The sequence below is a fragment of the Falco biarmicus genome, chromosome 14 (assembly GCF_023638135.1).
Source record: "Falco biarmicus isolate bFalBia1 chromosome 14, bFalBia1.pri, whole genome shotgun sequence".
Classification (NCBI taxonomy): domain Eukaryota; kingdom Metazoa; phylum Chordata; class Aves; order Falconiformes; family Falconidae; genus Falco; species Falco biarmicus.
In genome coordinates this window covers 9,738,564-9,766,187 of record NC_079301.1, presented here as the reverse complement: position 1 = coordinate 9,766,187, position 27,624 = coordinate 9,738,564, and the positions used below count along the sequence as shown (strand labels likewise).

The 27,624-nt window shown below is 46.5% G+C and overlaps 1 protein-coding gene across 4 annotated transcripts in view; it reads left to right on the top strand.

Moving 5' to 3' along the window:
• Positions 1-27,624, top strand: part of DOCK11 (dedicator of cytokinesis 11) — an 85,154-nt gene that overhangs the window by 45,160 nt on the left and 12,370 nt on the right. For 3 of the 4 annotated variants that reach the window (XM_056359482.1, XM_056359480.1, XM_056359484.1), the window contains exons 25-48: positions 1,214-1,283; positions 1,361-1,486; positions 2,076-2,147; positions 2,541-2,687; positions 3,150-3,233; positions 3,647-3,758; positions 5,795-5,833; positions 7,345-7,523; positions 9,493-9,609; positions 10,167-10,242; positions 10,516-10,619; positions 12,592-12,703; positions 12,829-12,895; positions 13,396-13,443; positions 13,959-14,101; positions 14,746-14,861; positions 16,688-16,825; positions 20,838-21,020; positions 21,687-21,800; positions 23,449-23,664; positions 23,746-23,803; positions 25,295-25,401; positions 26,393-26,515; positions 27,397-27,510. In XM_056359482.1, the coding sequence (XP_056215457.1) occupies positions 1,214-1,283; positions 1,361-1,486; positions 2,076-2,147; positions 2,541-2,687; positions 3,150-3,233; positions 3,647-3,758; positions 5,795-5,833; positions 7,345-7,523; positions 9,493-9,609; positions 10,167-10,242; positions 10,516-10,619; positions 12,592-12,703; positions 12,829-12,895; positions 13,396-13,443; positions 13,959-14,101; positions 14,746-14,861; positions 16,688-16,825; positions 20,838-21,020; positions 21,687-21,800; positions 23,449-23,664; positions 23,746-23,803; positions 25,295-25,401; positions 26,393-26,515; positions 27,397-27,510 (2,665 nt within the window). The remainder of the gene's footprint in view (positions 1-1,213; positions 1,284-1,360; positions 1,487-2,075; positions 2,148-2,540; positions 2,688-3,149; positions 3,234-3,646; positions 3,759-5,794; positions 5,834-7,344; positions 7,524-9,492; positions 9,610-10,166; positions 10,243-10,515; positions 10,620-12,591; positions 12,704-12,828; positions 12,896-13,395; positions 13,444-13,958; positions 14,102-14,745; positions 14,862-16,687; positions 16,826-20,837; positions 21,021-21,686; positions 21,801-23,448; positions 23,665-23,745; positions 23,804-25,294; positions 25,402-26,392; positions 26,516-27,396; positions 27,511-27,624) is intronic. The other variant, XM_056359483.1, reaches the window with a different exon arrangement.

The following is a 27,624-nucleotide window of genomic DNA, read 5'->3' as shown; positions in this document are numbered from 1 at the left end:
CAAGAGGGCAGCACCGGCCGGGGCCCGGTCCCCGCGGAAAGCTGCTGCTGTCCCCAGGCGTCTGCAGGGCCCACAGGGAGCAAAAGGTGCAAAACCATCTTCCCCGCCTAGCTCTGGCCACGACACCCCGAAACTGATGGATGCATTAAAACATCCGTCTTCCTTCTGTGATTCTTCCTCTGTGGAGTGCTGCAGTGCAAAGCGGGATGCTGGGTGCCACCCCGTGGGGATCTTCCTCCGACTCCAGGAGGTGTACTGTGCATCCACGTACCAAAAACGTCTTGCTCCCGTGAAATCAGAGGTCAGAGGCTGAACCCTGGCCCCCCAGGGATGCAGGTCCTGAGCCCTGGTCCTCCAGGGATGTAGAGCCTGTTGCACACACAGTCCTGCACCATGTGGTCCAAGACGCGGGGACTTCTGTAAATTCAGTAAAAAAGAGCCTTGCAGAATTAATAAATTCAGGAGATGCAGGAAGGTATCAGAGTATAACAACGATGGAGAATTTTTCCTCTGCTTCTCAGCAGAGATCCTGTGGGGTTTCTGTGTTCGTTTTGCAGACTTGATGTAGTAGTATAGTTGTTCATTGTCACTTGTATTATCATTAGGAAAGGGCTCCAGTGAGGGCAGACTCCACACATGACAAGCTGTACAGCGTGCAGGAGCCTGTGGTGTGTGCAGGAGCGGCAAGGAACTTGCTCTCCGTGTATCAGGTCCATGGATACAGCCACAGAGAACTGGGTGCAGAGATAATTAAATTCATATTTTTGTCTTTGACTCGTCTGACACCTGAGCATTGTTCAGGTGCCTAATGCTCGTTGCAACATAAATTTAAGTAGCGGCAAGCTTTAACCCTGGAGTACACGGAGGCCAAAGATTAGGATATGTCCCCTGCAGACAAATGTTTCGCCTTGCCTCCTCAGGCACTGAAGGCAGCCGGTCTGGGTGATACCTGGTCGAGCACCGAAGTGGAGAAGAGGCTTTGGCCACCTCAGCTCCGAGTGCTCTGTCAAAGGGCTGTGCTGTGGCAAGGATGGTGCAGCTACAGGAGCTCTGAGGGGTGCTAGCCTGCAAGTACGGGCTCTGCAAATCAGGCTATGCCAGCAGTGAGGCTTTTAGGGTTGAGCCGGACAGGACACACATGGTGTCTGCTTTTGTGAGCTGGAGGAACTTGCCCTTGCATTGCATGCTGAACACAAACCGCATTTCTCCCCAGGGTTCTTCTGCACATCGTGTCCAAGTGCCATGAAGAAGGTTTAGACCACTACTTGCGCTCCTTCATAAAGGTCAGTCACGACACACCACTCTGCAAAACTCCCTGCTGGGAGCAGGCACGCTGCTGACACTGTTCCTCTTGCCTCAGTATGTCTTTCGAGCTGAGAAACCCAGTGTCACACAGGCGAAGATGACCCATGAAATCTTGGTCCTTTCCATGGCCACGATCTTGAAGCAGTCAGCAGATTTTCTAGCCATCAATAAGCTACTCAAGGTAAAGTACTGACAGTACTTGGCTGCCAAGGGTGGAGGGGAGGAAAAGGGGGTCTGGCATAAAGCCCAACACTTTCACCCATCTAAACCCACCACAGGAGCAAAGCTACCACTGCAACTCCTTGCATACGCGTCCTTGAAGTTCTCCCCTTACAACGGAGAGGAATTCTTGCAGGGAACCTGGCTGTGTTAAAGCCATGGCAGGACGCAGCAAAGGGCTTTTCATTTTGCCAGTTTTACCCATTTTCTTCAAACCACACATGAGGGGTGACTCACGGGTGGCAGACTGAGTTTCTGCCTCTCTTCTGGGCCTTTGCAGGGCTTGCACCCCAAACTCTGCCGGCTCCTTGCAGGGTGCATCGGGGTGCAGAGGGGGTGGGGCTGTTCCCACCCCAAGACTGGCAGGACTCCTCCAGGTAGCAAAGGCACCCATGCCAAGCCAGCTGTGCAAGCCCAGCCATGCTTTCAAAATGCTGTTTGAACATGAGCCCTCCCTCCCACACTGCTGTTTCCTCACATAACAACTGCCGATGCTGTCAAACATGTTCAGTCCTGCTGAGAAAAATAATAGTATTCTTTGTTCATTCTAGTACTCGTGGTTTTTCTTTGAAGCACTGGCAAAGTCAATGGCAATGTACTTACTGGAAGAAAACAAAATCAAGGTAAAAATAAATTAGTTCGATGCTGCATTATAAAGCCATCACAAACAAACTCTCCTCCAAAAGTTTTTCTGAAAAAAAACTATGTAACTCTTTATTTAAAAAAAAAAAAAAAAAACTGACAAGTGAACAGCTACCCAGATCTTTCCTTTTATTCGACTTTAGTTTTTCCCTTCTTCCCCTTTTCATTCTCAGTTTTAGTTTAAAATTTCCAGATCTCCTTACGGCTTGTGCAGCCTCCTTTTCTGTTATTAACTACTGTAGTTTCAGCCAGTGCTTGCTTTGTGCCAATGTTTTATTGGGATACAACATAATCACATGCTAAAGGGAACTTGTGCCTGCACTGGATTCTCCCCAGCTTGTAGCACTGAGCGTAGGATGCGCTTTTGGTTTCAGCTGCCCAGAGGCCAGCGGTTCCCCGAGTCCTACCAGCATGCCCTCCACTCCTTGCTGCTCGCCATCATTCCTCACGTGACCATTCGCTATAACGAAATCCCCGAAGAGTCCAGGAATGTCAACTTTAGCTTGGCTAACTTCCTAAAGGTCAGCAGTTTCTTTCCTTCTCCCAGGCTTTTATCAGAAAAGGAAAGCAGAAAGAAGCAACAAGCAAACAAACGTGTTTGTACTTTAATCCTCTCTTTGGTTTCTTCAATTACAAAAACTCTGGAGGGGATAACTTTTTTTAGGAAAGAAACTTCGTCTTTCCAAGAGGGAGACTGTGATACTCTGTATGTTGTCTAGTGTCTTCAGCTGTGCCTAGCAACAGTTCAAACCCTGAGAGGAAATGTGTGCGCTCTTATTTTAAATATTTCTGTTGTCCACTGGGGTCTTAAATGAAATCATCCAAACAATTTCAGAGAAACAGGGTCAAGTGTGTTCTGGAAAGTCAGCAGCAGCCCAGAGGATCAAATCTGACTGCTGGCAGGACAGTAGTATGGAGACGATTTAGGATGATGGCTTTTATTTTTAATGATTGGTCACATGTTGCTATTTTTTTTTCTCCAGCGTTGTTTGACCTTTATGGACAGAGGATTTGTTTTTAACTTGATAAATGATTACATTTCTGGATTCAGCCCAAAAGACCCTAAGGTAAGCAGCATGTTTCTTGAAAGGTGGTTTGCACTTTTACATATCCATGTCAGGCAAGGTCTATTGTGATTATTTTATGTGACTCTTGGAGGCCCTTTTAGACACTGTTCCTGCGGAGTCTCCTGGAGGCAGAGACCTCTTTCTCTGGGCCAAGAGCCTCTATGCAGCTAAGCTTTAAAATGGTGTAGAGTCAGAACTAAAGGAGAGATTGGTTAATAGTCTGGATGAAAAAGGTAAAGAAGACCCAAGTGACAGCCACATGCGCCGACACTTAGGAGGAACAACACAAAAATTTGCCAGTTATCGCAGAGTTTCATCAAATGCTATTTAGATTCCCCAGTCCTTGTGCAGCACATTGACCTGGAAGCAAATGGGTCAAACTGAAAACAATTTATGTTTGTCTTTTTCTTCAGCTGCTGGTTGAATACAAATTTGAATTTCTTCAAACCATTTGCAATCACGAGCACTATATTCCTCTGAACTTACCAATGACCTTTTCCAAACCCAAGCTGCAAAGAGTTCAAGGTACGTTCTTTCTCAAGAGACTGGCTAGAGAGCTATAATTTATTAGTCTTGATGGCTTCTGACCAGATAGAATTTGGTTTGATGTCAAGGAAATTCATGTTCTAGTTAGCCTGATTTACATTAACCTCGGCAAAAGATGCTGTTCTGTCGGGTTTACATCATTTTGTTCCAGAATGACATGCAATCAGTCCTTTCAGTATTTCCTATATTTAAGTTTGCACGGGACTAACAATATCTGAAAGAAACTTCCCCTATGTCAGCGCACACACAAGTTGCGCAAGTGTAATCCTCTGTTCCCACAAGTGCCAGCATCCCCTGAGAAGCAGGGCGTCTCATCCGTCAGCGCTGTGGAGAATGGAGATACAGGAGAACAGATTGAATTCACTGCTCCACTGCCAGCTCTCTGTGGCCACAAGAAGGTGATTTACGTTACCTTCTGCTTTCATTTTGAGCAAGAGTAGAGCAGTGCACGGTGCGTTCAAGCTTGTACTCAAGCCTGGGCTGAAGGCAGCCAGCGGAGAAGTTGAGCCCATGCCCAATCCTTAGCGCGTACCAAGGGCGTAGGTACTGTGGCACCCCTGTGTATCCAAGCTGCTCTCACTGTCACACGGTGTCCCCTTTGGTCCTGCTGCTGCTCACCACAGGGCAAACAGGGTTGGCAAGGGGCTGAGCTGAAGCACTATGCAAGCGTGGGTGGCTGCAGCTCTGCTCCCGGTGATGAGCGGGCTGCAGTGCTGAGCCCAGCAGCGAGCCTGACCGGCCTGCTAGGGTTGCTATAGGCATAACCTCATTCCCTCTGGGTCCCAGCTTCTCATCTGTGCTGGATAAATACAGAAAGATTGCCAGGTTTGGGTGCTAACAGCCTGGCCAGGTTAAGTACCGGAGAGGAGGGTAAGGTTTGGGATTCCCCCACGTGAAAGCCCAGTGGATTTACGATTCTATGATTTATTCTGATGGAGGCAAGGGGATGTTTGGTCGTGCCTCAGGGTGCAGCCATACAAGTCCCAAAGTGGTTCCACACACATCCAAGTGGCAGAAGCAGCAGTAACTGTGAAGTATCCCTTATTTTGGTATATTTCTGACTGCTTAGGGCTTTCACGACCAGCTGTTAATCTCTTACATTTACATCAGTTTGGCTACTTGCCTGGCATAGTTTAACAAAGTGTACTGCTAGAAACGACTGAGAGAAAAGCAGCCACACTGCTTCCCTGTTGCTTATTAGTGGCATGATAACATAAGGATGCTCTTCCTTGGTTAACATTCACCTTTGCATCTGTCTCACTGTGACTGGGACCTACCAGCTGAGGTTCACGCACATCTCTTGACAGCAGAGCAGCCTGTCCTCGGGTAGCAGAAGTGCCTTTGCAGTGGTGCCTGTGCTCTGCCTGCCCTGGTAGGGACATGTTGTGATGCATCTCCATTGCAAACGTGTCTGGTTTTATGGACAGACCTGTGACTACAGGGGACAGCGGGCTCAGAGGTGGGGAGGTAGGATGTGCACATCACCGAGGAGGTATCCTGCTGGTGTGCCTCACCTCTTTATCAGCTTATTTGGATGAGCAGAGGGGACATGCCCAGCTCCCTAGTACTCTGTTTCTGGGAAAAGAAGGAATAGCGCTGAGAAGGTGGCTGAGGGGTGCTCCTGCAGCAGAAGCTGGTGCAGCCAGGCCTGCAGGCAGAGCACATCCCTGTGGCCACATCCTGTTGCATCTTGGAGCAGTTTCTCTGGAACATCGCGGCTAATAAGGGCCTGGTTGCTGGTCTGTGTCCCTGCTGCAGGGGACATGTGTGTTTCATCAGCCAGAGCAAACCCCTGAGCCTGTCCTCACAGCCAGCAACAAATTGTTATTGCAATCTTGTGATAGCAAAGAACCGAAGAGACTGGCAGAAGCTGGGAGTTAAGCAATAGCCTTATGAATAATACTAAGACATGATGTACTGTCCTGTTTCTCCAAAATTTACATTACTTATTCCTGGTTGTTTTTTTTTCCCCCCTGTCTTTTCATTTGTCACTTTTCTTTTTACACGTGTATTAGATTTTTTTTCATTTGCTGTGGAACGGTTCACTTCAGTAGGTAGGTCCAGCTGGGATCACTGAATCCTCTAGTGTCAAATTAAATATGCTGCTTCCAATCAGTTAGCTTGCATCCAACTAATGAAATAACCATGATGTGTGACACTTAGGCATTTGCTAACATGACTAACAGTGAAAGCCAGATAATGCTCCAGATTGCTTTCTCTTTCCTCTGAATCAGACTTTCACAAACCAGTAAATGCTACTTATGAATCAACAAACTTAAAAATATCTTTTGCAGCCACAGAGCTGTTGGAACCCTTTGGCTGGGATTTTCAAAGCTGTGTGTATGCACCCTGCCTTACCACAGAAAAAAATTCACACCTGTGGGGTTTTCAAAAAAAAAAAAGTCTGAGCTGAGCACACAGCATTTGTACCCTTTGGGGAAGAATGCACAGCTTTGGGGTTATTCCTTTGGGAGGCTCAAAGCAACAGTCAAGTGGTGCCTGTTGTGGCTCTGATTACGTCTATGGGTTGCCTGACAGAGCTAACGGTGTCAGAGCAAGGTCATTCATAACAACCAGAGTGCACACACACCCTGCACTGAAATCTGTGTCTCTGTCCCTTCTCTGCTGCATTATCCAGGCACCTCAGCAGAAATGATGCCTTACCCTTGTAGCAGCCGCTCCTTCAATCACAGTATATAGCCTGAATCTACATGAGACACAGGGTACAAGTTCAGTTAACCAAGGTGATTAGGTACTGAGCTGCCTTTCTCCTGGCAGTCAGTGCAGTTTTTAAGGGGTGTGTTTGATATCTGCTGGTGGGAAGGTTAAGGAGTCTCGCAGTTTCTGGTAAGCAGCTGCCTGGAACCCTGCCCTGGCTCCCCAGACCTTGAAGTGGGGCTGGAAAGCCTGGCTGGAGGATGCAGTAGTGGTTGCTTGGCACCATGTCCTTGTTTGCGTCCCCCATCCCAGCAGGAGTATTTGCCTTTTCTCTGCTCTCTGACCTAGTGAGAAGGAATGCGGTTTTCAGAGGATGTGGAACAAGCTGCAGAGAAGGCACTGCTAGGGCTGGGCAACTGCGATAAATGCCCCATCTCCACTGCCCGTTACCACCCTCCCAGCTGCCTGGTGGAGGCTGGCACCTCCGCTGCCTGGCTAGTTTGGGGATTTGCAGGATAACCCCTAGTCAGGAGCAAAACAGGCCCCAGGCAGTAAGTCGTGCTGTCTTTTCCCATTGCATCCATCTCTGACTTTACTAATTACTCTGTGGAGCGGTAAGCTTTGTAAAGCATTGCACTGCAGAAATACTTCTTTTAGCTGCTGCTGTACAGTGAGGGCTGAAATTAATGATTAGCCTGAACTGGAAGATGCCAAGTGCTTTGATATGACTTAACTCAGCGTTGCACAAAACTGTGGTCAGTTCAGGCCTTATTGAAAGATCATTGCACTGTAGGACAGAGAGCGATGAACCGTACTTGCGTGCTGTTGTGGCTTACATGACCGTTGTCTTGCTCTGAACAGATCCTTGGAACAGTTCCCTTAACTATTGCCTTGCTATTTCTTTCAGATGTAAATCTTGAATACAGTTTAACTGACGAGTATTGCAGGCATCATTTCCTGGTGGGGATGCTTCTCAGAGAAGCCTCTGTTGCCTTGCAGGACAACTACGATATCAGATACACAGCCATCTCAGTCTTAAAAAATCTGTTGATAAAGCATGCCTTCGACAACAGATACCAGCACAAGGTCAGGCATATTTTGTTGGCTTTTAAATATAATGCTCTTGAATTTTGTGAAAAAACTCATGTTAGAATTTTAAATTTTGGATGGTACACCAAGTGTATTCTCATTGCTATTTAGGGAGCTGTTGTAAGTAACCAATAGTTCTGGCATAATAGTAATAGCTCTGAGAAATGATCTAGGAACACAAACAGTGCAGTCAGATAACTGCAGTGCTCTTATTCATGCTATTTTAGATAAAAAAGCCCTCAGCCATTAAGGAACTTGAGAGTGTCATTAGCCAAGAGGCAGTTCAACAAAATCAAGCAACACCAATGTTCTTCTGGTCTTGGGCTTAAATTAATATCCTGCATTAACATACTGTAATTAGGAAGCCTGACTGATCTCTGTTGCAAGTCAGCTGCATGTTTTAATAATTGGTGAATCAGAGGAGAGGATGTGTGGATTCTCATGAGATGCTGGAATTCCGCTGGGTGGTAGCTTTCAGTTTTCTCTGGTCACACTGGGAGATGGCCTTGTTTTCTTTCTTGATGCTGCTCCCTGCTGACCCATATGTCCTTGAAAGTGCCCAGCTACCTCTGCAGACACTACCTGTCCTTGCTCTAGGCTGAAAACATGCCTCTGTTTACAGTTTAGCTCCTCAAATTGCTCCTAGCGTGCTGCATTGCTAAGTTTTATCTGAGAATGTGGGCAGCCTCCTGGAAGTAACTCAAATGTGCCCGGGGCTGCTGCACCGTGCACGGACCCAGAGCCAGCTCCTCTCCCTTCTCGCCTGTTTGGAAGGGCTGAGCGGGAGGTGGGCTTGCTTTTCTCTGCAGTGAGGATCTGTGGTGACTTGCACAGCCTGGAAACAAAACCGTGGCCCCTGGTAGTTGGCAAGGCTTGATATTTCAGGAGAGGTTTGTGAGCTCCCTGCCAAGACTGGGTCAGAGGCAGCCTGTTTCTGCTCTTCCGGGTGTCTGAAAACCCTCACACTAATTCAGGAGCCGTTTGCCCCCTTGGCAGGCAGCGCTTTCCCTGCCTCCTCAAAAAACACCACCTGTCTTAAAATTGTCCCACTGGATTTTTGTGCACATGCTGTGCTCCAGGCTGCAGTGACCAGGAGACTGCCTGGAGCCGGGGCAGGATGCTCAGCTGGTGTGCTGAGACACCAAAGCAAAAAATCATGCCACAGGCAGGACAGGCTGAGCATGCTGTTGCAGTCAAAAACCCCAGCTCCATCAGTGGCTGAGAGAGGGTCATCTCAACCCATTTATCTTTTGTCCTACTGAATTAGAAGAAAAAAATGGATTCTTATATTGGTCAATATGTGCCATTCAGTTTGCAAGCCTGAAATTTCTTTTTTTTAACCTTTTCTGCAAAGTCCAAGACAATCCATTTTTAACAATTACAAATAACATTTTTAACAAATGCATTTTAACAATTTAACAATTTTTAGCAAAAAAAAAAATTGATGTAACAGAGCCTTGCATTTAGAGAACGTTGACCAGATCGTTTTTTATCTGTATCACTTAATCCAAATTAATCTGTTCCTACAAACTGTTTTAACTAGAAGCATTTTCTATGGAGAGTATCTGAGTGGAAGCAATAGCTAGTACTAGATGAGGAGCAAATGTTTTTGTTTCATTACTCCTGGGTGTTGCACTCAAAAATCGAGCTATGCAAGTGAATTGCCAGTTAAAGAGTTTGGAAATCCGGGATTTAGTTTGTCACACATCCTGTATGGTGGGGAATATTATTCAGCCCCCAAAATCCCTATGTGCCCCAAGCTTGCTGCTAGAAGGGTAATACATACCTGGCGGTTCTGGAAGAGGAGGTGAGAAGACAAACCAACCCATATCCTCAGACACCATCTACAGTGTGTAAATATATATATATATAGAGAGAGAGAGAGAGAGAGACAGATGTGTATGTGTTTTGGCTCTTGTTGGAAGCCTGGGCTCTTACCTACATTTTTTTCCCTGTCTTTTTTCAGAACCAGCAAGCAAAAATAGCCCAGCTCTACCTGCCGCTGTTTGGGCTGCTCCTGGAGAACCTCCAGCGAGTAGCCAGCCGTGAGGCGCTCTACTCCTGTGCAGCTGCCTCCAGCCCTGTGAGTAAAGCCCAGCAATGCTTCTTTGCCCTCCTCCTCAGTCCTGCTGTTCCCTCAGACCCCCTGTGTGACTGCCATGCTAAAGTATGTGTAGTGCCCTGAGGTGAGGGGAGTCCCTCCAAGTGCAATGAGTTGCAGCAGGACTCAGCCTCGGACTCCAGCAGCTGTTGTGGGGAGTTGCCCATCAGCCTGAGGGTTGTGTGTGGTTCCCAGATGGGTTTAGCCTTGCAGACTAGACTTTCCTCCTTGTTCGGGGCAAAACAACAACAACAAAAAAGACTTTTGAGAAAAACAATTAAAATTTGTAACTCACATGGGTGAAAAACAAAAGGGAAAAAACCTGCTGTGACTGACTTCAATATGTTCTGCTATTCTTTGTACTCCTCCCCAAGTCATTTGTGTCCTTGTTATAGAAGTAAGGAAATAGATTGCGGGTGTTTCTTTTAATCTAAGTTTTAAAAGCTGATCTAATTTGCCTTTTTTATTTCACGATTCTCTTCTGCAAGAGATTAGGTGTTAACTTCTATTGGTCACAAGAACCTTATAATGCTTTACAGGCATCCAGGGATGAATTCATGTACAGTTTTGCATCCCCCTCAAACAGATCCAGCCTGATTGCAGACAAAGATCCAGGTAAATCAATTTTTCTAAACTTTAACTTTCCCATTTATTTTGAATGTAACTATTACCAACCCCAAAACCTGAAATATAGCCATCTGACAATAGACCTCTTAGAGTCTCTGTGATTTTCCCTGAATGTGTTGTCACGCCAACTGGCCTTTCTAGATTAATCAGCTTTCAACAGCAAGCCCCGTCTGTGCTGTCCAAATCACATCCTCCAGTCACTGTTTGATGCTCTGAGTGCGGGTGCAAAGGGGTTGATTGTGGGGTTTGGGTTTTTTTCAGCCTGCGGAGCAGCACTTCCAAATGGCCATGCAATGAAGCGAGAGGACTCAAAGGGATCCCTGAACTCGGAGGGAGCAACCAGTTCCCCAGATCAGAGTGCACATGTAACGTATCTGGGGTTGGAAAGAACGGTGCTCGCTGTACCAGTCTGCGGGCTGTGTTAAATAAGGGGGAGGGAAAAGGTATTCTCCATGGTAACACTCTCAAAAGCCAGCTTATAAATGTCTCTGTTTGGAAACAGTTTCGTGTTTAACAGAGGAGGTCAGACTCATTGGTCTGGTATGTTTTCCCTCCTCAAACATCTCTGAGCCAAAAATATTACTGTTGGCAAATTACTTCTCAAAGATGAAAGTCAAAATCCATGGGGAAAATCTCTGCTCCCATGGATGGGGCATTTACTCATACTCAGATATGCTTCCACTGTGGGGATGGGTCTGGGTCTGGCCGGTGCCCGGTGCATGGTGCTGGGAACTCTTGTCCGCACACAGCTAGGAGGCAAAGCACCCCAAGATAGGAGATTGCCAGTGACCAGAGAAGATGAGGTGTTTGTAGGAAAATCAGCATAGCCCCAAACTTGCACAAGTGACCGTGGTCACACGACAAAGAGCTCTGGCCACACTATTCAGACAGGGTGTACTCTCCTTGTTGGCAGATTGCACACATGGAAATCAGATATTTGTGCAAACCAGCTCCTGGTTTTCCTCAAGGCACTTTCCAGATGTCTTGGGTTGCTGTGAACGTTGATGCATCTTTAAAAAGTTTGGCCCTTATCACAAGCAAGGCAAAGATTATCTGGGCTCCTGCTGGCTGTGTCCTGACATGCTTAGGAGAGGTGGGGCCTTTCAAGCTCTCCCACATGAATCATGAAGCTACAAGACCAAGTATAGCCAAACACTTGACTATCAAATTGTTCATATTCAGTGAAGCTCCGAGTATATGCTTCAGCCCTTCTGGTGGGGTTTGCAGAAAGTATTATTGCTTGCAGCTCAGCATTTCCCCACAGCTAGATGTCCTCTTCTGTGTCCTCAAACATGCTTTTCAGAGTTGCTGGGAACAGCTTTTCCGTTAGGGAGTGCAATGTCCACAAAACCATGTAAAAGCAATGCCACGTGGAGGAGCACAGCTTTAATGCTGCTCTACAGAGGTGGACCTGTTCCCCGAGTTGTGTGCCGACTCGAAGAGTTTGGTGTGGTCAGCAGCAAAGTTCTGGCTATAGCACTGTATCTCCAACTCCAAACTGAATGTTTAATTCTGTTTTATTATGACTCACATCCACAGCCTGTCCCCGAATAAACAACAAATAAAATCTGAGGATCGCTATCCAAACATGTGAGGCACAGCTTTAGGAGAAGTGTCCTGCTTAGAGTTTAATTGCATCCGTTTTTTGGAGGGTATGGCGAGGGTGAGCACAGAGAATGCAAAAAAGAAAGCTTTAGAAGTTGTTCCCGCCACAGAATGCCCAAACCTTTCCCGCACAGATTGACTCACCAGCAGGATTTCACTCATCTTTGCCTAAATCACTAAGCAGGAGGAAAAAAAAGGAGGCACCTCCAAAAATCGGGGAGGGGGAGGGGGGAGTTTCTTGAGCTGAAATTTCCTGGTTTATCAAGTAACTGACATGATGTCTTGAAGTGTATGTGTGTCTTTAACGAAAAGTTGAATTCTCGCCTTAAACTGTGGCAGCGAATGAACTACTTTGTTTGACAAGAACTGACATTAAAAATGTCCAGGAGCTTAGATGCTGCAGGGAGCAGGGGAAGTGAAAGCAGGGCTGCCGTGTGTTTTGCTGAATAAGTCATCGTTCTCTGCGCAGACATTTTTTTTCTGGGCAGAGGCATGTCCAGCCATGTGTCCAGGATTCCCAGACCACTCATCACTGCTTGGGCAGTAACCCAAAAAGGATGAAATGACTCACAGGACGGTGCTGGGGAGGTGCACATGGTGGGGGACAGGAGGAATGCTGGCACGGCTGGTGTGTGCCGGGGTTGATGTGCCCATGCTGCTGCACGGCACTTCGCTGGGCACAGCCCAGGCACCTGGGCCACTGGCCTCCACGTCACCTCCGTGTCCCGTTAGATCCGCAGAAGCTCCACGAGGAGCAGCGTGTCACACTGCAGTCGGCTGGACCAGTTTGAGATCCGGACGCTCCTGATGTGCTACCTCTACATTGTGAAGATGATCTCTGAAGGTTGGTGGCTTTTGCTCCCTGGGGGACAGCCAGAAAGACAAGAGGCCATCACTGGCAGTTTTTGTCTGTAAGGTCCTCCTTCCACTTTTTAAAAATCTCAGTGCACTGTTGTGTTTTTCTTTCAGATACTCTTTTAGCTTACTGGAACAAATTCTCCCCCCAAGAGCTGATCAACGTCCTTGTGCTTCTGGAGTGAGTATCATGAGGCTGCGATTCAAGCACTGCACCTTTGGGTGGGCAACACTGGCCAAGACGAAGACATGAATGTGGCTTGGTGTGCCTCGCCGGGTGCACGCAGTCCTCTGCAGCACTAGAGCTGCCCGGCCAGGTTGTAATGAGATGCTTTTCCTTCCTCTTGAGGAGAAAGAGGTGTATATCGAGGGAGCAGGTGAAGTGAAGGAGCACTGCCCTGTGCTCAGTCCATAGGCTAGCAGGGCTCACAGCACAGCCTCCTGCCGTAACCGCCACAACCTCCGCTTTGCAGCAGGTTTGGTGGAACGGATGGGTTAGGAGACAGGGATATTCTTTAGGGTTTGGAAGCAGGAGGTGTGAGGTCAAGTGACTTGCAAACACAGACCCAAACCTTCATGCACAGCAGAGTGTGTCTGCAGACAAGGGCAGAATAGATGTGAAATGTTCTGGATTCACCCCTGGTCTGCAGATTCTGTAACAGATACATATTTTCTTTCTAGGGTGTGTTTATTTCACTTCAGATACGTGGGGAAGAGAAATATTGCCAGGTACTGTATTCTTCTGTCCGGGGCCTTGGTGGGGGGGCCATCCCCGTGGTCCCTGCCGTGGCTGAGGCAGGAGGGGAGCGTGCACACCCATGCTGGGCAAACCCAAGCAGACAGGCAGCCTGTGGAGATGGGGCGCTGCTCAGCAGCATGCCACAAACAGGGTTCCCTCACCTTTGCACCCTGCCCCTTCCCTTCCCCCCAGCTCCTGCGTGAGACCCCCAGGCCCAAGTGCTCCTGGCTGTGTCGCAGGTTGGCTTTGTCCCCTGCAGTCAGCTGGAGGTGAAGCACAAGTCACAGTTGCATCTCTGCTCCCTGCGCAGCAGCGCTGCTGTTTCATTAGCTGTAGGGCCATCCAGTGCAGGCAAGGCCAGGGCAGCCCCACTGGGATTTCCCAAGATAAACCGGGTTAGTGCATTGGAGGGAGGCCAGGTCTCCATCCAGATGCCTCATGTAATCCTGCAGTGGTGTGGCCACTGCTGCTTGTCCAAACCTGCGGTCTTTGCTTCCCCTTGCAGGGTGCACGACGCCTGGTTATCCAAGCACACAGGAGCCGATAGGAAATCCCAGACGATGCCAGCGCTCCGCAGCAGAGTTGGGGGGATGCAGGTGCGACTCCAGCATCTGGGCAGCTTGGAGACCTCCTTCACACTCAACCACAGTATGTACAGCAGACCAAGACGAGACCATGGAGTATTAGCCTGCTGAAAACTGCATGTAGCCATTTTCCGCTCGCTGCTTGTTGCTTCAGGATATTCAAACTCTGCAGAATTACATGCAACACTCCTAGACTGGTGGGGGTGACATTTAAGCCAGCCCCTTAAGAGTCACCCCTGGGATCTAGGACTTACATGGCTTTTTCCTCTCACCCATCTCGGCTCAGTTCCTTGGCTGAGTGTGTGCACAGGCGACACCTTGGTTTGGGTAGTGAGCTGGGCAGGCAGGAGAGCTGCCCTGCACAGAGACCTGGGCTGGGATCTGCTCTAAGTCTCTCCACATGGATGAGTTTTGCTCCATTGAAGCACCTTGCAGTTTCCCTTCAGCAGATACAACTTGGACACCTCATTCTCTGTCTGGCTTTAAAGACAGTGAGATTAAGGGGAAATACTGACATGGGTTTTCTCAGTTGGCATCAGGCTGAGGCAGCTTCGCTGAACGGAGCTGGCAAATCCAGCATCTTGCTATTCTTACCTCATCTCCCAAATGCAGTGATGTGCAAGGGGAGAACCTTATCTGTACAGCATTTAGATTGTGTGGGAGCTGGAGTGTTGAACAGTTTCCTCCTGATTTGCTTTCTGTCCACAGATGCAGGAACCTCCGAAGCAGATATTGTGCACCAAGCATTACTGGAGGGCAATATTGCCACCGAAGTGTGCTTGACAGTCCTGGACACCATCTCTTTTTTCACTCAGAGTTTCAAGGTCAGCATTGAAATCAAAAGTGTTGTAGAAAAGCGTGCTGCATTTCTGTATGCATGTTGATTTGGGTGATCCATTCTCCTAGAGTGGCAGATTGTGGAAGACTTTGCAAAAGCAAATCTTTTGCAGCTTGTTTGTTTTCTGAAATGCTGAGCGTTTCACAGGGTCTCAGAGCAATTATGCGCTCAAGCAATCTTGCAATTTCTTCAAAACTGCAAGACCAGAGAAAATTATGTGGATGTTATACTATGAGTGTAGGCATTGCAAAAACAGAGTAAGAGGAAATGTACATCACAGAGAAAGGAGGGACTAAAGGAAAGGGAAATGAAGATCTAGCATTCTTAGAACAGTCACTGTTTTCTACCATCAATTGCCCAGAAGTGTGGCCCAGTTTTCTTGGAATTGCTATACATTAATGTTTCTGGGGCTGAGCCATTCCAGCTGTGGTTACCAGTTCAGATAGGACCAGTACCACTGGTCGAAGTCTCCTCCTGCGTATAGTGTTTCACACTCCTGACAGCCATTGGAGCCTACAAGAACAAAGCCTCTGTGGTGAATAGAACCCCAGGCTGGCAGCAAAATACTGAAATACTGTTCCAGGAAAGGTCTTCCTCAAAATGTGGTTGGAGGAATCCTGCGAATAGCAACATGTATTGCATAATGTCACAAGAACAACTTCAGATTTCAGAGTAAACATAATGAAGGTTTCCTTTTTAGATGGCTTGAACAAGAAGAAGGTCATCATATCCTCTACTTCTGTTCCAGAGCGAAAAAGCCATCCTTGTGCATACGTTAAATTTCTCTTTACAAGTCTGGCAACAGCAGAAGGATGTAGATGCAAGAGTTAAAACTTGCTTTACTTTCTCAGTTGCCTCTTCTTGAATATGGCTGAACCACAAAACAATGTGCTTTTCAAACCACAGGATAGACTGGATTCCCTTCCGCTTTAATGGGCTTCTGCTTTGCTTTTATGGTCATATGGTGTTACCGCACAGAAGCGTGCTTTGTACTGCAGTGAAAGTACTGATGCTGTTCTTATTGCCAGAGTGAAAGAGTTAAAAAGTATGGATCCTAAACCTACCCTGCTACAAGATGTGTGTAGGATGTCAAAAGAGAAATCTGAGCCAGCCCAAGAACTGCTTGGACTGGCAATGAGATAGGGACTAGTGGTCTCCTACCAGTATGGGGCATCCACATCCTTGCTGGGTGGCCCCGATGCAGCAGCTTCAGGGGGAACAGCAGGCACAGGCAAGATGACTCTGACACTAAACTGTATTAACCCTCTCCAGGTAATTCCATGTTACCATATCTCCAAGAAGGTGCAAACTGTCCAAACTTTGTGGGAGACAAGGGAGACGTACTGGACTTACCACAGCTATGAAGCATCCAGTGAAAAGATGTTGTAGTCTTTTTTTTTTTTTTTTTTTCTTCTTCCTTCTCTCTTCCTCTTTTGGGCTGCAAATGAAACACTTATCAGGACAAATAAAAAGAAATTGAAAAAACAGTGTGATAGTTATGCTAGTAACACTCTGTTTTATTTAAAATAACTCTAGGCAACCGGTGACAGTTGTACAGATTATTGAGTTAGGTTCTGGAATTAGTAATGCGAAAGTGATCAAATATTTTTGGTTTATTCTCTGCTATAAAAATAACCTCTGACCAACTAGTGTAAGTTTGTACTTGTCACATCTATTGGTTATATTTTTATGGAAGGCCCTGTTCCTTATCTGGCTTAAGAATTGATGTGATTTATTATGCAAAATTAGCTCTGTCATTTCCAGCTTCAGGCACAGCATTTCTGCAAAACAAATTCTCTCGTTGCTTTCCAGACCCAGCTTTTAAGCAATGACGGCCACAATCCACTCATGAAGAAGGTTTTTGATATTCACCTGGCTTTTCTCAAAAACGGGCAGTCAGAAGCAGCTCTTAAGCATGTGTTCGCCTCTCTGAGAGCTTTCATTAGCAAGGTATGTACATGACTCCAAAGGTGCAGAAGAATTTATGTAGTATGGTGGAAGAGACCAGTATGCTTATAAAATCCTGTTAAATTGCTATTTTGTGCTGTTTGGAGATGTGTTTTAGAAAACAACTTCTTCACTGGTTTAGAAACCAGGCCAGGTTAATCTGTTTCAGCAATTATTTATTATTTGTTGGATATCAGGAAACAAAAGGAGAAATCATGAGGCATTCCCTCACTTGCCTTGGTCGCAAAACTGCTGTTAAAGACTAGTATCTGTTTGACAAAAAGCTGGTACTTCTTGAGTCTTTGCTCCAAACTGTCGATATTGCTGACGTGCTGTTGCTTGAATAATACTTGTTCTGACAAGCTGCTCCTCTCCCACTGCATTTGAAAGAGGGTACTTGCTGAACCTCTTTCTACACTTTTCTGAGCCCTGGTACCCAGTGAGGCTGTTTAATCTCCTGAGCTCAAACAGCATCAAAGCTGCAGCTAACCATTCAGAGCGGTGACTGATGCTGTTGCTGACATTGCCCTTCATGTTTGCCAAAACCTGCCATTTCTCATAAGTACATTTTCGAGACCAGGCGTACAGGCAAACTCCGTTCCTTCCAAGCTACGCGGTTATCATAAATTCAAAATTAATTCAAACCTCTCGAATCACTTGAATGCAACACTTCATTAATGAGGTAAATGCATGTGGTGTGAGATTGCAGCCAGGCAGAGCACAGTATGTGAATGTTATGCAGCAAAGTGTTATTTCCAAAGGAGATCTTGCACTAATTGTTGAGCAAAGTTTGATTAAAGAAAGAGACTGCTGAACTGTTTTTCAAAGGTGGAAAGGATCCGTACTGTGTACATTTTACTATAAACTCACAGCAAAGCTATGAGCTATTATGACTGTGCCTAGGGCTGAGGTTTGGGTTGTTCTAAGCAAATGCGTGAGAAGCAGAAAACGCAGAAGTCTTGCTGGCTGCCTGGCTGGCTCCAGAGAGCAAGGTCTCCTACAAAATGTTTTTTCCATGGGGCTTCTTAAAGCCTGCTAGACTGGCAGCTGGCACTGGCAGGAATCATCCCATTTTTCTACAAGGTCCAATACATGTTTATGGCTCAACTTTTCTTTTGAGTTTTCTGCTTGCCTGTGATCTGCTTAGCCTTGAGATCCACCCTGCCACAGATCTGCACGCACCCCACTCGGTCTCTCTGCGCTTCTCTTCCCCTTATTCATTGAAAGTTTGTTTAGGCAGAAATAGTTGTTTTGTGCCTATAGAAAATAAGAGACCTTCCTTGCCTCCCTGGCACATTTTCTGTGGCTGTGGAAACATGAAGCCGAACCCACACACCTGCTCGATTTGATCTCACCATCAGCCTTCAAACCCTGGGGACCTTTGAGGGTCCCGCGCTCGCTTTCCAAAGCGCCGATTGCAGCAACACAGGCTGCGCTCTTGGCTGCTGCACCAACTTGATTTTCTTGGATAGATGTCAGCCTGGATCCACGCGGAATTTGGCATTGTGGGCCTTCAAAGATACAAAGAATTGATTTCAGTTAATTTCTCACATTTCCCTTACGACCGGACACAGTGTTGCTTCTGTAAAAGCAAGATATGAGCCCAGCAGATGGTATCTATAAGGAAGTGTTTTCTTTGCCAGCTCCATAACCGCGAGTCCCAAACTTCCTTTTACGTCCTCTGAAGGGCTTGTCAAAGGCCTGAAGTGACAATGAAATAGCAGGGGGGTGTCACTGCATTTCATGACAAGTGCAAGGATGCGTGTCTTCCTGCAAGTTTGCTTTGAAGTGTGAAAGCTGCACTGCTTTGCTTTGGGTTGCGTATCACTGTTAGCTGTAAATTAGTGTCAACTTCCAGAAAACGGAAAGTGAGTTATACCTTTGATGCAGCTAGAATGGATAATTTGTGATTTTTATGGCTTTTCATAGTTAGTGACAAGGTAACCTGCCTAGTGGATGAGGGAAAGGCTGTGGATGTTGTCTGCCAGGACCTTAGTGAAGCCTTTGGCACCATCTCCCACAGCATCTCCTGGAGAAACTGCAGGGTGTGCTCTGTGCTGGGCTAAGAGCTGGCTGGGCAGCCCAGAGCGTGGTGGGGGATGGGGTGACATCCCGCTGGCGCATGGGGTGTCCCCAGGGTTCCGTGCTGGGACCAGTCGTTTAGTTCTTTACATGATCTGGATGGGGGGATGGAGCGCACCCCCAGTCAGTCTGCAGAGGACACCAGGCTGGGGGGCAGGAGGCCCTGCAGGGGGGTCTGGGCAGGCCGGGCCGAGGGGCTCACGCCAGTACACGATAAACAACGACAGGACAGGAGGAAATAGCCTCAAGTTGCTCCAGGGGAGGTTTAGATGGGGTGTGAGGAAAAATTTCTTCATCGAAAGGGTGATGAAGCACTGGAACAGGCTGCCCAGGAAGGTGGCTGAGTCACTGTCCCCGAAGGTGTTTAAAAGATGTGAAGATGTGGCACTTAGGGGCATGGTTTAATGGTGGCCTTGGCAGTCCTGGGTTAATGGTTGGACTTCATAATCTCAAAAGTCTTTTTCAACCTAAACAATTCTACCGTGCTGTAATAATTACAGTGAGAAGAATCCCCCCCCCTTATTTAGGGTCACAGCAAATGGTTGCTGGAGCGCAAAAACTTCCTGACATTTATTTTGCATCCTAAAATCTGTCCTAAAAATAGCTTGCTTTCTGCATTAAATCTGGTTACTTGATAGGCAAAAGACTTTAAAAAAAAATGTGGCAGGAAAGCAAAGAACAAAACAAGTTCTGTAATTGTTTGCACGTTTGCTTTTGGAGGACCGTTGGGTCTTGAATGAGCAGAGCACATCTTTCCTCTGAACCGATAAAAAACATGATTGTCTCTGTTGCCTCTTTGTGCCAGGCAATTCTCTGGGGCTGGTCCCCAGCTGCCGCAGGGAAGCAGAGTGCCGCTGTGCAATGCCGCGACAGCCCCCGCTCCCTCTGGGAGGTGTTGGTGTCACCCCTCCGCAGCCAGGTCCCTGCGGTGGCTGTGGAGGTGGCTGCGTGCCAGCACAAAACCTTTCCTTGTTCTGCTTCCCTGTCCCCAGCCCGCTGCGGCCGCAGTGGAAGGAAGCCAAGTGAGGTGCCACCTCCCTGCCAGCCACCGCTGGTGACCGCCGCCAGACAGGCATGTGTTGCTGGTCCCCAGCCCCAGCCAGCCCTGCAAGGGGGGCTGCTGCCCACCGGGGCAGGGCTCTGCTGCAACCGCCTGCTTTTCAGGCACCGCAGAGCTTGTCCCTGCAGACATGCTCGAGTGGGTGTTCGGCAAGGTGATAGACGTGCTACAGCTGCGTGCGGTGCTGGTCTTCCCCTTCTGCTTTTCTTCACCCCCGAGCCCCACTGCTAACCGAGGGCGCTCACGCTCAGTCCTGCTGATTCCTGGGACCAGCTCCATCTGGGGAGCTGCGGCAGGTCACTAGGTCCCAGGCTCTCTGGGACAAGCAGATCTCTTGTTTGCATTCCTGAGAGCGCGCTGGCATGATTCTAGGCTTTTCTGAGGGGACGTGTAGAATTAGCTGTGCGAGCATCACAGGTCATGTTTCCCAGTGAGGTCTGATTTCTGGGTGGGCTCCGGCAGATTTTCTGATGTCCCAGATGACATTCCCAGGTGGGAATGTCCATGGGACCTCTCCTCTCTGCCCTGCTGCCGGTTTTTATGGCTTTTGTAAGAGCATGAAAGTGCTGTCTTTCCATTTTGGTGAGAGTTTGCCGATGAACCCAAATGTTGATAGAGGAGGGGATAGGCAGATATACACAAGCACATCCCCAAACAGTGCGACAGCAAAGTTCACATTGCTCTAGGAAATATGGTTCAAAATAGACCCTGAATTCATTCCCACAAATACTTTCAGGCTTAGAACTCTGGCAGAAGTTTCATTGAGGCTGTCCAGCCTGCAGCCCAGTGTGTTGCCCCCTGCCCCTCTGAGCCCTGTGGGTATAATTTAGTGGTGTATTTTCTAATACTAATAATGCATGCCTCTTTGTGAAGTTTCCCTCAGCATTTTTCAAGGGAAGGGTGAACATGTGTGCTGCCCTCTGCTACGAGATCCTGAAGTGTTGCACTTCCAAGGTTTCCTCCACGAGGAATGAAGCTTCTGCTCTTCTGTACCTCCTGATGAGAAATAATTTTGAGTTCACCAAAAGGAGAACATTTCTGAGAACGCATCTTCAGGTCAGTAACCGGGGAAAAGCTAGAGAGCAGGACACCTCAGGTTTAATGAACGGATATATCAGTATAACTATGTCACCTCATATCTTCAGAGGATCTTGCGGTTGTTATATGGAGAAAAAGCCTTTTGATTTCCAGGCTTTGCCTAATTCCTGCTTCCAATGAGTGGCCCAGGGCCCTTTGAATAAAATACACTGCCATCAAGTATTCCAAGCTGTTGAGTTTTTGGAATCACAGACACAAGGCACACCTCTGCCCTTGAGGCTGGCTGGGATGGGGTGGGAAGGACAGCAAGAAGAGCTGCCTTTGAGGCAGGAGAAGAGGTTTTCCTGGAGCTACTTTTGCAGCATTGTGTTTTTTGAAGAAAATTTAGATACCTAGTGGGGTAGATGAATAGTATCCGGGTTGTAATGAATCACAGAAGGTGGTAACTAATGTACAAACAGGATTTGTATTACAATTGTTATATTGTTAATTTTGTGAACTCGCTGTTCAGCAAAGCAGTTTGGTCCTCTGGGGAGTACTTGTCCTTGGGAGATGTGACAGGAAAACCACAACAACAACCATTGCTTGCATTGTGAGAAAGACATGATGTTTTCCCATGAACTGTGACAACAGAACTCCTCTACTAGGGCTTGCTTAAATAAAGGCCCTACCCTGTCCCAACAGATAATTATTGCAGTGAGCCAATTAATAGCAGATGTGGCACTCAGCGGTGGGACAAGATTTCAAGACTCCCTGCTCATCATTAACAACTTTGCAAACAGTGACAGGCCTATGAAGGTAAGTTGGAGATGCTATATCACATGTACTATCAGCCATTAATGCAAGACTGGTGACGCACTTCAGGAAATCATGTTTTAAGGGTAAGGCTAAGAATTTGAACTATGACCTATAAGCTCGTAGCGGGCTGTATTTGCTCAGTAAACAAGTATTAATGCCAACAGCAATAGGGTCAGCTGCACAGGCAGGTCATGCTCCATCCGTGAGGCCTCATGCCAAGAGGAGGGAGCTCTGCAATTCAGGTTATGCTTTGTAACGTGTGCTGCTTGCAAGGTTGTCCAAAGAGCCTTCCAAGAACTTCCAGCTTTGAGAGTAATGACAAGGAGGATCTGGTACTTACGTTGCCTGAAGATACTAATTCACAGGAATTCATTTTAATTAATTGTCAGTAATATTAAGAAAGCACTCTTCAGTAGAAATTAATGGTTGTGTTTGAGAAATAATTGTGCATCTTTGCACTAGAGTCAACAGCTTCTACCCAACACATTGAACAATACATTGTCACTGCAGCTTGCTCCATTGCACACAGCATAGATGCCAGGGTAGGACAGACAAAAAGGAAGCATTTTTACAGTTCTTAGATTATCCTAGGACCTAACGGTAGAATGGGAAACTCAGTTAGGTATTGAATTTTAACAAATTTATAGTTAGGATATACCTGGAAAAAACATCAGTTCTCTCTGTACACAGGTGCTTATAAGGGTTTCACTGCGCCATACTTTGCTGCTCATATTTTACATCACGAGACTATCATTCATTATATGCAGTTTATGTATTTTTGTAAGTGAAACAGTACAAGAGGAGAGATTTCTATACACTGGAGAGGATGCTGTGTAAGCCACAGAGATAGCTCTGGGGCAGGAACCCAAGGAGAGGGAACGTGAGCCAGGCTTATGATGGAACAGAGGAAGCTGAGGGGGAACCTAACTGCTGCTTTCCACTATGGAAAGGGAGGTTACGGAGACAAGGAGGTCAGGCTCTTCACAGAGCTGCAAAGTGGCAGGCAAGAGGCAGTCGGCACAAGTCGCTGCAAGGGAAACTCTTTTAACAACTTTTACTTAAAATTATTTCCCAAGGACATGGTGCAGCCATGGGGTAGGGCCCAGAAAGGACGTAGGACTTCTGTCATTGGAGATTACAGAACTTTATTTATTACATTCCTGTGGTGGGAAGCTCAACAAATGCCTATGGTCCTTTAGGAATTGAAGAGTGACCACATCAGAGACTAAACAAGCTGGATGTTGAATGACATAAAAAATACTCTAGGCATGGTTTACAGTCCCGTCCCAGAACATTTGCATGCATGTAGCACTTCTGTCTCGCTCTCACACCAGCTCCTCAGGATGCCAGAGTACCTGCCTCACTAACACAGGAACTGCCAACTTGGCATCCTGGCATGAACAGGAGAGATTAGCCCTGTGCACACCCAGGCTGAAATGCCTCTAATTGCATACGAAATACTGCACACTGTGTGCAGTGTGGGTTCAGTAAGTAAAAGCTAATTAGTCTTATCTCTGTGTTCTCGGTGTTTTCAGATGGGCAACAAGTGGAATGTTGGCTGGAAGGCTAGCGGCAGCCTTTCTTTAGCAAAGCCTGGAACACCTGTTTTTTTCTGTATTTGCTTCTAATCAGATTTTTTTTGTGTCAGGCAACTGCTTTTCCTTCTGAAGTCAAAGATTTGACAAAGAGAATCCGTACGGTGCTTATGGCTACGGCTCAAATGAAGGAACATGAAAAGGATCCAGAAATGTTGATAGATCTACAGTACAGTTTAGCCAAATCTTATGCAAGTACCCCAGAGCTCCGGAAAACTTGGCTGGACAGTATGGCAAAAATACATGTAAAAAATGGAGACTTTTCAGAGGTAATTCATGTAATTAAAAACATGGTGCACAACAAGACAGATGTACAGATGACATTTTAATTTCCCCTTTGTACTTTGCAGGCAGCCATGTGTTATGTTCATGTAGCAGCTCTCGTTGCAGAGTTTCTCCACCGGAAAAGTAAGTGTGTGCTGTTTGGGAGGCGCAGGGAAGACTATGCAGTGATGGGTTTGGGAGGGATCAAAGTCTTTTTAAAGACTAGTTTCTCTCAATGTGGTAATTTATTATTATTTTTTTTTACCAAAAAAACTTTACATTTTAGAAACAAGCTAAAAAGGAAAAAAAAAAAAAAGTACAGTAGATAAAGCTAGAAGAAGATGAGCACTTTTTAAGAAAGGAATCCAATTGTTCATACACAGGCATTTACTAGGCTGGCCAGGTCTGCTCACACAGTCGTGTTGGCATGTTGCTGAGTGAAATAAGAACTGACACATCATGTCTTGGTTTAAATGCTCAGTTGTATTTTACGTTAGGAAATGTGCTCACAGGGGAAGCCCATGTTAAAACCTGGCTGTCAATATGTTCATCAGAAGTATCACTGTAGACAGTACAGAAAACTATAGAATAAAGCAGTCAAAATTCAGTCAAAAAATGAGGCTATAGCCTAACTATACAAATATGTAAAGAACAATCAGAAAAAAAGTGTATTGTGGTTTGATGCAAAACAGAAAGGAAGGACAGACTTGTGTGTTTTCAAGTAACACCACTTCGCAGGTTTTATTTTAAATATCTGTTCCACAGTTGATATATTGACCCCATTTCTCGTTTCCGTGTAAGGGAGTAATTGTTGAAATGGACACCTAACATTTCAGAAGGTTAAGGCTACATATGAGCTGATCACATGCACTGCCTTGGCTGGAAAGGTCTTAAGTGCCTTGCTCAGGGGGCTTGGAGTCCCCACAAATTCTCTACTTCATGTTGGCTAAGTGGGAAAAATCAGGACTTGTTTTTCTGATATGTATACACCTTTCACATGGCTGCAGAGGGGAGAGCATTAAAAGTTAGCAATTCTTTATTTGTACCCTGGAGGCTGCTTACCACAACCGGGTGGTAAAGGAGAAGAAACAAAAGAGGAACAAATCTAAAGGAATATCAAGTGAATACATTGAGTTATCTCTCTCACTGGTGCTCTTTACATATACATAGGCTGGAAAGGGTTCAGTACAGGCTGAACTACCCAAAGCTTTGGGGTACATAGCTCTGCTTTCTGCTAGGAGTGTACAGTCCTGTTCACTTACCACCCAGCTCTCCAGCATCCAGCAGCAGCTTGCTTCTTGTATCTTCTGTGTAAAGAGATACCCTTGTCCTTCTCTCCTGACTTTCGGTTGGTTGCAGCTGGTTAGGTCGGTTAAAGATGACTTCCAGATAGCACACTGGGAAATGTGTTGTGCTTGGTGTTAGTTCCATACTAGGAATGACTCCCACGGCAAATGGCTGGGGAGGTTCTGATGTGTTCAGTCTCGTGCAGGTAATCAGTAGCAAAAATGGGGCTCAGGTCCCCTGTTAGCTGTCAGGCTCAGTGCTATCAGCTAGACTGCTTCCCTGGCCATTAAAGCATGACACATTTGAGATATGTTATTTGACTAATCCATTTGCTTTTGTCTGCTACAGAACTTTTCCCCAGTGGATGCACTGCCTTCAGGAAAATTACTCCCAACATTGATGAAGAAGGTGCAATGAAAGAAGATGGTGGGATGATGGATGTACATTACAGTGAGGTGAGGTCCTGTAGTATAGACTACAGGATATCTGATAGCTGATTAGGATTTAAGTTTTAGAATTTGTTCGTGTGAGCTCTAACAAATTAGACTTGTGTGCCGGCATCTGTAAGGAAGACTGTTCCACGGTAATTTCCTGAGAGAAATCTGCATTGAAGGGTTTTCTGTATGCAATTCAGATAAGTAAAACTGGTGTAAGTTCTTGGTTCTTTTGAAAGGCTTTTCTAGCACTGAGAGTGAAAAAGCTGCACCGCAATCTTTGCCCGCCGTGTTATGCAAATGCTAATGCTGCCAGCACAGGGCAGCACAGCGTGGTATTTCCAAGGAGGGACAGAATGCAAGTCAACCCTGCCAAGTGAGAGGTCAGCTCAGGTTCCCCTTGAGTTAGAGCTGTGCTGCAGGACACTTAGTTAGCAGAACAATCCAGAAACCATAGCAGGGCACTGGGGAAGCGGGTAGATCCTCCCATGAGTCATGAAGTCTCACAATTCTGCCCCATCCCTGTACAACTGCATCGGGTGGCCCACGTGGCTGGGCAAGGTGGCCCTGCAGCCCAGCTGCCCGATTGCCCATTCATCAGGACTAGGCTTGAGGATCCTTAGCATCACATCCTGCTGCTGTTGCACACGTGTTCCTTGGACATGTTTCTCAGGCATGCACTTCTGACTTGCAGTGCTGTCATCTCCATTCCCTCCCAGAGTTTTGGCATTGTCCTGAGGATGTGGCTAAATAACCAAGGCATACTTGCTGGCTATTTTGCTAATGATTTATTAAGAATGAATGAACTTTTGAAAAATAACTTGTCCTTTTTCCTTTGTTCTGCGACCCTCCCCAATTTAGAATGCCCTTGAAAAGGCTGGGAACACACAGGGTTTAAACTTATTTAACTGTGACTGCTTATACTGGGACCTATTAAAGTATCTGAAGTTAAAATGATTTTCTCTTCTAACTTTGAGTGTTATTAACAACACCCGTTTGGTCGCTGTGATAGGAGGTCCTGGTGGAGCTCCTGGAGCAATGTGTAGATGGCCTGTGGAAAGCAGAGCGTTATGAAACAATTTCTGAAGTTTCCAAACTGATAATTCCTATTTATGAGAAGCGGCGTGAATTTGAGGTAGGTGTTTTGAACTGGTTTGCATGTATCAGGCGATTTTCTAGATCACTAAGAAAAAAACAGGAACTTTATTTTTGAAGTTACAAATTAATAAACTGGTGTTGGTGAAGCACAAACTGTGCTTCATTGCTGGTCATTAAACAAATTGGTGAAAGCAGTGGTCTGGAGGGTAATTATTAAAACTAAAGACACGGAAGACTCATATTTAGTGAATAATTCCCACTTTCCTTCTGCTAAAATAAAGCTGTCATCATCCCATATACGCATCAAAGCCAGATTCTTTTTTGAGACGTGAGGGTTTGAAGGGTTAAAAACAGAGGGAGAAGTGTTCAGAGGAAGGACTAGACCTGCAGGCATTTCAGTGGCCAGTGGAGAGGAGGGAAGGAGGCTGTTACCAGCCCTCCACCATGCTCCTTCCCAGCACCTGCTGTGACCCCTGCTTTGGTGAGGCTCTTGCTCGACTGCTGAACAGTTGATCCCCTCCACACCAGGGCAGCATCCAACTACAGAATTGAAGCTAAGACAAGCCTTGATTTATTTTTTCATCTTAAAACTGTGTTTAATCAAAATAGAATTTCTGGGTAAAATACTGCAAGCTGCTTTACCCTTAAAGGCTCCGTCAGGGAACAGGCTGAGACAGCAGGCTCAGCCTTCTCTCTAAGGATAGTGGTGTTACTGCAGCCTGTGGTACCTTTCAGACCTGAAGCTAAGCACGTGCTTAAGACTGAGACTCCTTTTTCAAAGAAAATGGCATGGGTTCAACCTCTCCAGAAATTCAAGTTTGAATTCTCCAAAGGATTGTGTTCAGATACCTTTCAGTGTTAGCTAGAATTTCCTGCTTGCAAAATTCTGCTTTAATGATGTCAAGACTTGATTTCCAGAAACTTACTCAGCTGTACAGGACACTTCATGGAGCATATGCTAAGATATTGGAAGTAATGCACACAAGGAAGAGGCTTCTTGGAACCTTTTTCAGAGTGGCATTTTATGGACAAGTAAGTATATACCCTGGCTCACCAGCTACCCGTCACCAGGCATCCTGGCCCCTAAAGCTGCCGCAGTGTCAGACCTGAAGCTGAGAAGCCTGCTGGCTCCTCTGGTGCAGCCAC